This window comes from Sphaeramia orbicularis, chromosome 16 (assembly GCF_902148855.1).
Source record: "Sphaeramia orbicularis chromosome 16, fSphaOr1.1, whole genome shotgun sequence".
In the NCBI taxonomy this organism is placed as follows: Eukaryota; Metazoa; Chordata; class Actinopteri; order Kurtiformes; family Apogonidae; genus Sphaeramia; species Sphaeramia orbicularis.
The window spans coordinates 18,899,833-18,912,128 of NC_043972.1; the positions used below are offsets into that span (position 1 = coordinate 18,899,833).

Here is a 12,296-nt window from a genome sequence, read left to right on the forward strand (position 1 = left end):
TCAACAGCGCAAACATATACAAGACATTCTGCGGTGTGAAATCTACAGTCAGTAACCTGATTATTTTCCACATGTGCACTTATGTTTGTTCGTTTCACTGAGTTCATCATGCATGCGTGTTTGTTTACGTGAGCCAAAGACCCACATGGGGTATTCAGCCACACTGAAGATACCGTTGACCTAAATTAATTCTGGTTGATGAAGAGTATGTATGAGCAACATTTGATAAACATAAATGGATATACAAAATAATTAAAAGCATCAGCATGGAGATGATAAGCGAGGATAGGTCGTGATAATTTAAGCGTCGTCATAATGAGACAAATACAGACACACACATACGTTTTTTTTTTTTTTTTGTTAACATCTGCAGACTGTCAAACAATGATCTTTGCACCAGTTAGCAGTGGGTCCCTGAGGTAAAGACATGTGGTACAGCAGCACTCTAACAAGGCATGAATGTACGGCTTTGAGCTGAAAAAGAGCTGCTGATGCTTCCAACACGACTTACAACTGAATTTATAAAAACAGATATTAATACTATTATGGGATAATTACATGATTATGGATGGATTGTATAATTAAAAGCCCCTCTGAAGGGATAATACTGATATAATATGTAATTTAGGAATCCTTACTAATAATATTTTTGTAGCATTATTTGATAAAAGTGACATCAGATACTGCTAATTGTTTTTCTTCTGTGTTAACCTCCATGACTCTAGAGCAGGGGTGTCAAACTCATTTTAGTTCAGGGGCCACATTCAGCCCAATTCGATCTCAAACGGGCCAGACCATTAAAGTAATAGCATAAAAACCTATGAATAATGACAACTCCAAGTTTTTCTCTTCATTTTAGCGCAATAAAAACCAGTAAATTATGAAAATGTTTACATTTACAAACTATGTTTTCACAAAAAAGAAGTGAATAACCAGAAAAAAAATTGAAATTCTGAAGAAAAATAAGCTAAATTTTAACAATATTATGCCTCAACTTATCACTTGTACATGTGCATTACACACAATGTTACACAAACATAATATTGTTGAAATTTTGAAGTTTGGAATGTGTAACTAAAATAAGAATGTCTACAATATTATGTGTCAACTTATTAACACAACTTCCAAATCAGATCCACGAATCCACAAAACATTTAGTAACAGACAGAAAATTATTCAAATTGTACTTAATTTTCAGGTTGTTCACATTTTATTGTAAGGGTTATTAGACTATTATTTTACTTTAGATCACATTGGGTAAAAACCAGTTCAACACCTTTGACTGTTCATATCTTCAGTGTAATTTTTGCACTCCATAAAATCATGGATTGGAACCTTTGGAGGGCCGGTTTTGGCCCATGGGCCGCATGTTTAACACCTGTGCTCTAGAGCAGTGAAATTAAGCTGAAATAATGAAGAAGATAGTGTCTGTGATCAAAAGTGCAAAAAGAGCTCAAGCTTAAGGCAGCAATCTAATATACTCAAGAGTATATTTGTTATATGTAAGTGCAATTAACAAACTGTATAGTTCAGGGGTGTCAAACTCATTTCAGTTCAGGGGCCACATATAGCCCAATTTGATCTCAAGTGGGCCAGACTAATAAAATAATAACATAATAGCCTATAAATACTGACAACTCCAAATTTTTCTGTTTGTTGTAGTGAAAAAAGTCAAATTTACAGGGTGGGGAAGCAAAATTTACAATGAACATTTAGTTGTTTTTTCTCAGCAGGCACTACGTCAATTGTTTTGAAACCAAACATATATTGATGTCATAATCATACCTAACACTATTATCCATACCTTTTCAGAAACTTTTGCCCATATGAGTAATCAGGAAAGCAAACGTCAAAGAGTGTGTGATTTGCTGAATGCACTCGTCACACCAAAGGAGATTTCAAAAATAGTTGGAGTGTCCATAAAGACTGTTTATAATGGAAAGAAGAGAATGACTATGAGCAAAACTATTACGAGAAAGTCTGGAAGATACTATTAAAGAAGAATGGGAGAAGTTGTCACCCGAATATTTGAGGAGCACTTGTGCAAGTTTCAGGAAGCGTGTGAAGGCAGTTATCGAGAAAGGAGGAGGACACATAGAATAAAAACATTTTCTATTATGTAAATTTTCTTGTGGCAAATAAATTCTCATGACTTTCAATAAACTAATTGGTCATACACTGTCTTTCAATCCCTGCCTCAAAATATTGTAAATTTTGCTTCCCCACCCTGTAATTATGTAGATGTTCACATTTACAAACTATCCTTTCACAGAAAAATGGGATTAAAATAAGTATAAAATAATAAATAAAACTAATAAAAATAAATGCAATTTTAACAATATTATGCCTCAACTTATCATTTATACATGTGTATTACAACTCACAGATCACAGTGGATTTACAAAGACACAAATTATTTAGTAGCAGGCAGAATATTGTTAAAATTTATCAGTCCGGAATTAAAATGACCCTTGACTGTTAAAATGTTCGGTGTAATTTTTTGCAAATTCATCCCACGGGTTAGACTGGAACCTTTGGCGGGCTGGTTTTGGCCTGTGGACCACATGTTTGACACCTATGATATAGTGGTTTATTATTCTCTTCTGCAAAGCTTTTTGAGCACAAGGACAAACATGTCACCTTCTTTATCTACTTAAAAACCCATTTCCTGTGTAATTCCATCTCATTACGACCCTCAGTGGTGACCCCTGACCCTGTATTGGCCTCTGTATTGGCATCAGGTCAGAGTCTTGGTCCTGATCTCATCATGGTTGCAGACCTCTGTATTAGCCTTATCTCTGATCCTGTACTGATAGAAGATCCTGCTACCTGAATGTGTTTATGCACTGTTTGTTCCTTGGTTGATGTTGGCATGAATTTTATCCTGCATTTACATTCTGGAGCAGGACTCATTGGTTTTTGCTCCACTGCTGGGGCAAGACTAAATTTTCCACCCAGTTAGTCTTGGAATAATAATACATTTATATAGCACTTTTAAAATTGTGTTTATAATCTATCAAACATACTCTAAGTAAAAAAACTCTAACTAAAATTCAGTGAGTTATGTGAGTTATGGTTGGTAACCCATATAGTATGTTTATGTTTATATCTCTGGTAATCATTTAATGTTTTATAGTAATTTAAGTAAGTAATGAAATGCTCATAAATACAGTAATTTAGTCTCCTGAAATACAGCATAGCTACAAAACAATGACAAACTGCATACTACTGCAAGTAGATTCTTTAAGAAGTGGGAGTGCACATCTTCAAAATATCAACATATTTTCTAGGGCTGTCAAAATTAACGTGTTAATGCAGATTAATTCATCAATATAATTAATCTGATTAAAAATTTTAATGCAATTAACCCATTTGCAGAGCAGAATGACTCTGAACGTCTCTGCTAATGCATTTGGGGCAGTTTGTCCGAGTAGAGTTACCGTCGCACCAGTGGCGGCTGCTCATCTTTCAGAGAGGGGAGGGTCATTGTCAGCTTACATAAAAAAAATGTCAAGTTATTTAAACATAAATTCAGCCCTCCGTTCCTTTTTAAGAAAATGGTCAGTGACCTTATCGTACCAACTAAACAAGAAAACGTTGAAATTATGTTAAATTGAAACAAGGAAGTATGATGACTGCGTTTTATTTACAGTGTAAGAAATGAACAAGTAATTTCGTAGTGGTTTCTCTCTCGATTTCACAGCAGAATGCGCAACAGTATTAAACTGAACTCTGTCAAGTGAAGGAGTAGATCTCAAAATAGCTGTCAATAAAATGGGATTCAGCCTGTCGACTGATCCTCCAATCAGCACGTAGAAGCCCGGTGTTCAGCCCAGCCGAGGCCCGCCCACAGCTCCACTTACCCCCAGAGACGCCGGGCGTCCAGGGATGGGACAACATTGTGGCATTTATCCAATTACCGTCCAGTTTTGAGGCAATGAAAAAAACTGTTCCACTCAGTCCCATTGAAGTGCATGGACGCTGAGCGTCTATGGGCAAATGCACTGAGCAGAGATCGTATGAGAAAACAGCGCAACGGGAATGTATGAGAAGTGAACAACATCGAGTCCGTTGATTTGTCATAAAGCTGATTCTGAACGAACTCATCTTTGAGATGAACGTGTTCTAACATATTTGAAGTCAATGAATTGTCAACACAGCCATACATATTTAACCATTTAATTTTAGAAATTTTAGGGGAAGCCGAGCTTCCTTTGCAGTCTATGAGAAATCGCCTCTGCATTGCGCATGTGCAAATAGGCAGTTGATCCAGTAGTGACAGGCAGCAGAACCAACCAATATAGATAGAACGCGCTAAACAGCACGCTGGCCCTCTGGATGGAAATTTGAGTACAAAATAATATTTGTTGAAACTGTTGAAGGTATTTAATAAACATGTTAAGTGCATATATATTCCCTTCTTTCTTGAGTCTGTTTGCTCATGCAAAATGAAACATGATTAATATAGATTAAAAATGAATGAAATCGAAATTAATCCACAGCAACCCTATGATTAATCTGATAAAAAATTTGAATTGTTTGATAGCACTAATAATTTTTTTCTTATTAAAAAGTTGTGTTTTCATTATGCCTATTATGCTCCCATCACTTCTCCACAGCCAAACACACATCAAACTAGATTTTGTTTTCACATTTCTGATTAAACTAGAATGTCTGCCATCATGTCTTTAATTTGTAACATTTCCTATTTCATTGTTTGATGCTGAGAGCGTATATCTATGATGCTGACAATGTTCACGTGACTGTTTGAATGAGATAAGACTAAAAACTAACAATGTTAAACAGCTTTGTCTGAGCATCAAGATGTAGGAATGACTGATTTAAGACACTTTTATGACCACTTCATACCAAAATGATAAAGCTGATGGAGCCTCAAGTCCATCAGAACCTCTTGAAATCTTATTCCAACAGTGGAAATTCGTCTGTGACATTGAAATCTTTGGAAAACTCATCTGGTGTAAGTCTAGAATAAAATGTGTGCATCACTGCTACATCGTCTTACCTTCTCCGACCATGGAGACCCCCACAGACATGCCCATGAACTTGCTCTTGGTCCACACATGAGTGTTGACACACATCTTCTTCTCCTTACACTCACAATAGAATCCAGACACTGGAGGGTGGTGGGAAACCTGCTCGGCTACAAACCGAACACAGTAGCAGTCTGAGTTCCCCCTCTGTGAGGACCCCGTGGTGGTAGGAGGGGCCGTGGCTGTGGAGGTGGTAGTCCTGAGAGGTCGGACGCGGTCTCGAGGCACGTTCCAGGAACAGTGGAAGTTCTCACCCAGGATCGGGTTGTAGGGCTTCTTGGCCACAGCACCCTTTCGACCTTCGTGGAAGGCGGTCAGGTAGTATTCGACAAATCGTATGATGCGTTCTTCCGGCGTGCAGCCAGAGGTGATGGACAGGAACATGTCTGGGTGAGCCATGAAGTTGGCGTACATTTCAAGTAAGGAGCGCTTTTCTAAAATGAAGGTCGGTAGCACCACCTGGAGCGAGAAAAGACAAAGGTAAAACAAATGTTGCCTATAAAAACATCCATGAGATTTGAGATTGTCTTCCATCATGTCCTCTCTTTTATTGCCACAGGAATCCACCAACAAATGCACTAACATGCACTTTAATATGAAAGTTGTATTGTTGAATATGTTTTCTTTTCTATGCTGATGATACACAGCTTTACCAGCCTAATAAAACCCACAAACTACACTGTAATAAATTAACTCAAAGCTGCAGGAGCTGAAAGGGGGAAACACTTGTAAATCCACAACATCCTTTGGGAGCTACCTCCTCTCAATCCAAATCAAAAGACAAAACATAAAGACAGATGAAGCTGACATCTTTTTACAGTACTGTAGAGTACTGTAAAAGGATGACATTTTTCCAAGCTTCAGTGTGGCACTACAGAGTAGAAGAGTAGAGTAAAGTCTGAGGAACTCTAATCAGTGATTGGTAATTACAGCTGTCAATCATGTATCTAACCCCACACTTGTTTTTAAAACACCTAGACTAGATAAATTGTGCACCACATCATATATTTTCCACAGAAATTGGTAGAACTGTTGATTTTTCTCAGATCACTTGAACTATAATACACTAAAAGGTAATAGTGGAATTTTTGCCCAGTGACACTAAATAACTATCAAGAACTCTAGATTTAATGACTGCATTTGTGTTATAAAAGACCGGCTGTCAAAATAACAGAGATTCTTGTCACTGTGTTGAAGTACATGGTATTAAAACTCTGTTCCAGTCCCTATTGGATCATAATAAGCCTGTTGTATAGACTCACGACATCTGATATGACAGTGGTGACTGGTTTGCTGTATTAGGCTTAAAATAAGAAGCCTGTAAGCTGTCATTATTGTATGAATTTATATTTTAACCCTCCCTTATGTCAAAAACGAACATCGCTATCCCTCTATTTCTCATTATTAAAGCTGTGTTAGTTAGAGTCATGTCCCTCCTGTTTCATTACATGAAATTGTCAAACATAAAATTAAAAAAAGGCCCAAAATATCATTAAAATCTCCATGTACATTTGTACATAGTTTGAAATCAAATAACTGGACAATTTTTCGACATTTGCATTATTTGTGGTTGTTAACCTGCAAGTTGCACACCATAAAACCTGTCACCACATCAAAAAATACCTGAAGACATAAAGACCATTTTCCTTTAACTCTACACAATCAAAAATCACTGTAAACTGCACAGAAGTCACATGAACTAATAACCATGAAAGCATCACTCCTGTTTCAGCATTTTTACAGCAGCTCCCACTATGTTTAAGAATAGATATTACATTTTATTGTTTCATTTTTAAGGCTCTTCATGAGCTGAGATTTGCAAACACAAACATAGGATCCCTATTTTACTTTTTTGATCTGCAGAAACATGTAAAATAAGAGAGTCTAGCCTGATTACTAAGTGTCACGAAATGATTAAAATTATCATTAATGATGGGACATTTGGCATATCTGAGGGCAACATTATTCCAGAAATATAATTATTTTTGTTCGTGTGGTAACACTGATGGATTGGTAAATGGACAGATGGCGGCCTATGTGCAAATGAGCTGATGGATATGTTTTGTTCTGTCTCGAGAGCTGCATCAGGAGACTATGTGCAATCCTTTTAGCAATTTAGCGTGCAACTCCCTCTTACTGAAAACACAGGGTGTCAGCTGTTTAACATGGCCTATCTGCACATTAACCCTGTTATCCAGGGCACTGGTCCATCAGTAAGCAGACTGGGATCACTGGTCTGAAAGAGTCACCTGAGCTGAGGCCGGACACTAATATAACTACAGAGGAGAAGGAGGACTCAGAATACAGATGGAAAAAGACAGAAAGCACACAGTATATGGGTCAACCTATTTGGACATATTACACCTACGGCTCATAGATATAATAGGAAAGTAGTAGAAAGAAAAATTATCATTATAAAAGGGTTCAGTTATTTCCAACTATTATCACAACACATGTAAAATTAATATCTCTTCTGAGACCAGTATCTGATGACTTGTAATTTAATATGATTTATATTCAGAATCCGACAAATATTTCAGAAATCTAGAGGTAGAACATTTAAAACAATTATAAAGATTTTTTTAGGAGAATCAACATTGACTAAAACAACGAGCTTTAGCATTTTGTAAGTGTAGATGACAATGTAAATGAAACTGACCCTAAAGACGACATAAAAATGTTTTTTGCAACAATATTTATCACACTATAAAATTACATTTATGGGAGTTTTTATTGTTGTTTTGTAGTAAAGCGCCCTGTTGGCAATGAAAACCCTGAATTTAATGTGTCCCAATACTTCTGTCTATCTAATGTATATACACATAAGAATTTCTGTCTGAAAATTAGAAAAAAATCTACATGCAGCAATATTTTCACTTTCTCCATTTTCAATTAGAAACATCCATGCGCCAATGACAGTATATAGAGACTTAGAGCAGTGGTTCACTAACTTTTTCAACCCGTGACCAATCATTTTTTTTCCATGAGACTTAAATCTACAAAGACAAGTCAGGACATCAGATATTAATGTAAAATGAACAATCTTTAACACTGATGATCTTTCTGCTTGGGACTACAGATGGAAATTAGCACTGTTGCTACAATCTGGCATATTTACAGCTGCAATTGTTGTAGATGTTCATTAACCCTTTCATGCATGAATTATGAGAACCTTAATCAAGATTTTTTTTCCTGAGTATTTTTATCCCTCTTTAGGCATGAAAAAAAACACAATGTGATTGAATTTTTTTTTTTTTAAATCAACCTGTTTTTCATGTAGTTATAAAAATGTCCACTCAGCTACACTATGAATTTTATTCTTGACGCAAAGAAACATGTATTTAAAACCCAATATCATAAAGTGATATGAAAACAGTGAAATGAAACCATGTTTAATGCAGCTAATCTGATGTTTTCTCACATTTCAACATATTCTAATACTAGTTATTATTCACTTCATGGAGATAATATGCAAAAAATAAATATTAACAATTGATTTCCACTCAAGAACCAATCAAGAACAGCAAAGTTACAATAATTGTATGAATTGCAGTTTATGAGATGATACATAAGTGTCCACTGTGTTGGTTGATATGGAACTAAAACAACAAAACCCATGAATATACAAGAGAACAGCTGTAAAGTAATTGTCCACTGTAGTGACCACTATGCATGAAAGGGTTAAAATGCGCTGTCCCTGATAAACAGAAATAATAAATAAATAAATTTGGCAGTGCAACAAAATAGTGTCACCAACTAACAGGCATGTGAAATAAACTATTGAATGTTAACATACACAAACATATTCTTTTTAATGCACTTTTCACCTTGTTGCATTTAAGGTGATGACATCTTGTTGCATATTTTATTGCATTTCACTGGGTTTGGTTAGGTCAACATTCAGTGACCACTTATTTTAATGAGGAAAATGAATTCATACACCATATTATTGTTGGAAAAGTCCTCTTGCTCATCTGATCCACATTTAGATCAAGTGTTGTTTGATGTTTGATAAATTATTGCTCATAATCAGTGATTTGCCTTAAAGGACTTCCAAAGAGGGGAATGTTTACTTAATGATCAGCATCAAAGCTAAAATGTATGTTTCCGTTAAGCATATGTATTAGTATGTATAACTGAGGAAATATGACAGGAAAGGGAACATTTGATATGAGGTCTTGTTCCTGAAATTTATGATAAAAAGATCAGTCAGACTTATCAGAAGAGACCAGAATAACACCACCTGAATTCATTCTTACCCGTGTGAGGTCCATGCCCAGTTTGAGCTGCGACAGGAGGTGGAGGATGATGCTTCGCTGGTCGTCTAAAACTCCCAGATCCTCCTCCTCGTTGTCCTCGGTGTCTGTATGTTCATCACTGGGATCCAGGGCGTCTGGACCACTGGACTGACCCTGCTGCTGCAGAAGACACAAGACATGTATTTACACCGAGCTATTTATTTACACAGGCATTACACTTTCACATGCATTTGGATTTTACGCTCCACTTTATAGTCAGTACTCCTACCTGTGAAAGAAAAGAAAGATATTGTATTACAACTTTTCAAGTACAATAGTGTCCATATTTACTTTGTGTAGAATAGACAGACAATATAATGGAAATGACTTTATTGTCATTGTGAAATTTAGCACAATATAATTCTGTATGTTGTGTGTGTGATGAAATTATATACTTCCATCTTTGTTCATTGTAGGTGCAAATAGAGTAAATAAAATACTTTACAGACCACAAAGGAGTTATAAAATTAGACTTCCTGGAGATCCAATAACAACAACAAACAATGTAATGTGTTTATTTCCAACTAATCTATGGTGTAAGTAATACATTTATATCAATATCACCCAACTGCGACTACGATATATAACTACTAGTGCGTTGACCCGTGGGGATCCATGTGGTAGTTTTTATACTGGTGTGTATATGTGCATGTTGTACCACATTTGTCCAGCAGTCTCTGCCAAAGCATTCTGGCCATAGCAACATGATAGTAAGGCTATTGTATAGTAAAATTACTAATATCTTCCACAATATTGGTCCTATCAACTTGCTGTTTAAGCTAGTCTCTTCCTTGACCAAAAATACATAAGTATGCCAAACGGCAGTAGTCAGCTCTTTCCAGATTTTATGTGAATCCATGGACACACACACAAACGTACACAGTACTTGGCTTTTATAATATAGATAATAATAATAATAATAATAATAATAATAATAATAATAATAATCATAATCATCATCATCATCATCATCATCATCATCATCATAATAATAATAATAATAAATATCTGCACAGGAAACAAATAGGTCAAGGACTAAAGTTTTGTAGAAACAGAAAGAAAGCTGCAGAAAAAAACAATCATTTCAGAAGAGCCTTGTAATGGTGGAAATAAACAATACACCTGCTTCTTCAGTGTCTAGTGAATGAAGTTTTTCTTTCTATTTTATCATGAAAGAATGTGTTTATTTTCAGGGGGCACTGCAAATTGATCAACATTAGAGTAAATGTGCCAGTGTAAGTCAAATGGGTCATTTTCAACCGTCGTCAGCTGCTGAGCTAACCGATAAAACAGTGGAACTAACAACAATGAAAGTTAGTACAGAAAAAGCAGACAAAACAAGACAGAAGGCTTAAAAGGATGAATCGATATAATCAATGACACACCACTGAACAAATGTTAAGCACAAATGTTTAACAAAGGGCACACAATCTGACAACACTGACAAACATATAGGCTATAAGAGTAGACCAGACAAAAACTCAGTGTGTATGACAGCATGTCTGATTAAAGTTCTTTAGTAATTTAGATGGAACAAGTATCTAAATCTATTCATATCTGTGATGTTTTGTGGCTACAGGATGCTGGTTTCCCTACAACACAACTACGTAACAAAAGCTCTGAACAGGCGAGGTCACATTAACCCCCAGTGACCTAAACAGCCGCTGGCAACCAAAAGCATCTACTGATCTGCTGATCAATAGATGCTCATCAGCGAGATCAGATGTGCCTTTTTGTTTTTTTTTGGACATTCAGAGCATCTGTAGTGAACATGAAAACAACATCATCTGATTTGCACTGAAAAATGTAAAATGCAGCACATAATATATAATAAATGGTGATAAATTACTTAGGAAAGGTTAAAGATAGAAAAAAAATCATTAGGTAGTTACCACAAAAATAGTTCTAGGTCTGTGAGAGTTAACTGATGGTTAAGATAACAGTCACACTGATTGTAATGTAAACATCGCAGACGCAAACAGAACATAGTAATCAGTCACTACTACATCTGTCAAAAACAGTAAAGGTATTTAAAGTCTTCAGTCTGAGGATTGATTTCTTCTGTCTGATCCAAAGGCCTTAAATCTGCTTCTCTGTCTGTTTGGAATGAACTACAAATTAACCTGAGACTGAAGGAGCTCATTGAACACTAGGTAGAATGGTAGAATGATCTGGCAGAAGGTATTTCATCTCATTTATTTTAATAGTTACACTACTTTGCCTTTTATCTGTGTATATGTATGTCTGTTGCTACATTGACCTCGTTTACAGGACCGTAAAAATCCGATAATTGGGAGTAATCTGATAATTGCTATAATCAGATGCGATGCGTTTACATACACTTCAGTAATGTGATAATTGAAAAACTCTGCTTTACATGTTTCAGTCCATTATTTGATTTATTTCAAAATACGTACATACGTTATGATGTAGGACGTACACTTTCATATTCATGTCATTTTCAAAGCACCTGGTCTTGTCTTGTTCACCATGGCAACGCCTACGGTGTCAGCGTTAGCTGTCCTAATGTGGGAGCTAATAAGACTACAAAATAGGTTACACAATGGTGCTATCCTTCATTTTATTTCATTGTTTGTTTACCTTTTTCCTTAGGCTTACAGCAGTGGTTCCCAACTTTTTTTGGCTCGTGACCCCATTTTAACATCACAAATTTCTGGCAACCCTAGACATTCAAAACGGAGACATTTTTTTTGCTAAAATTAATTTGTTTTTGATCGTATAATAGTTTGCTATACTATGTTGCAAATAAACGTTAATGTTAGACGACATTTAGTCTATATAATGTATATTATTATGGACGGAGGCAGAAAAGCCAGGTGTAGATTACTGCACAAAGTGAGAATTTTATTTTCCTTGGTCAGGGTATGTACAGTCAGTCCACCTTGGATTTACAAGGCTGACAATTAATACTGAACAAACAAGAACT

At 35.9% G+C, this 12,296-nt stretch overlaps 1 protein-coding gene across 2 annotated transcripts in view; it reads right to left on the bottom strand.

Annotated features, from left to right (window-relative positions):
* The window catches only part of LOC115435701 (oxysterol-binding protein-related protein 10-like), an 89,077-nt gene that overhangs the window by 11,891 nt on the left and 64,890 nt on the right, over positions 1–12,296 (bottom strand). The window contains exons 7-8 of one of the 2 annotated variants that reach the window (XM_030158293.1): positions 9,311–9,466; positions 5,024–5,510 (exon numbers count right to left, since the gene is read on the bottom strand). In XM_030158293.1, the coding sequence (XP_030014153.1) occupies positions 5,024–5,510; positions 9,311–9,466 (643 nt within the window). Of the gene's footprint in view, positions 1–5,023; positions 5,511–9,310; positions 9,470–12,296 lie in introns of both variants that reach the window. The other variant, XM_030158292.1, reaches the window with a different exon arrangement.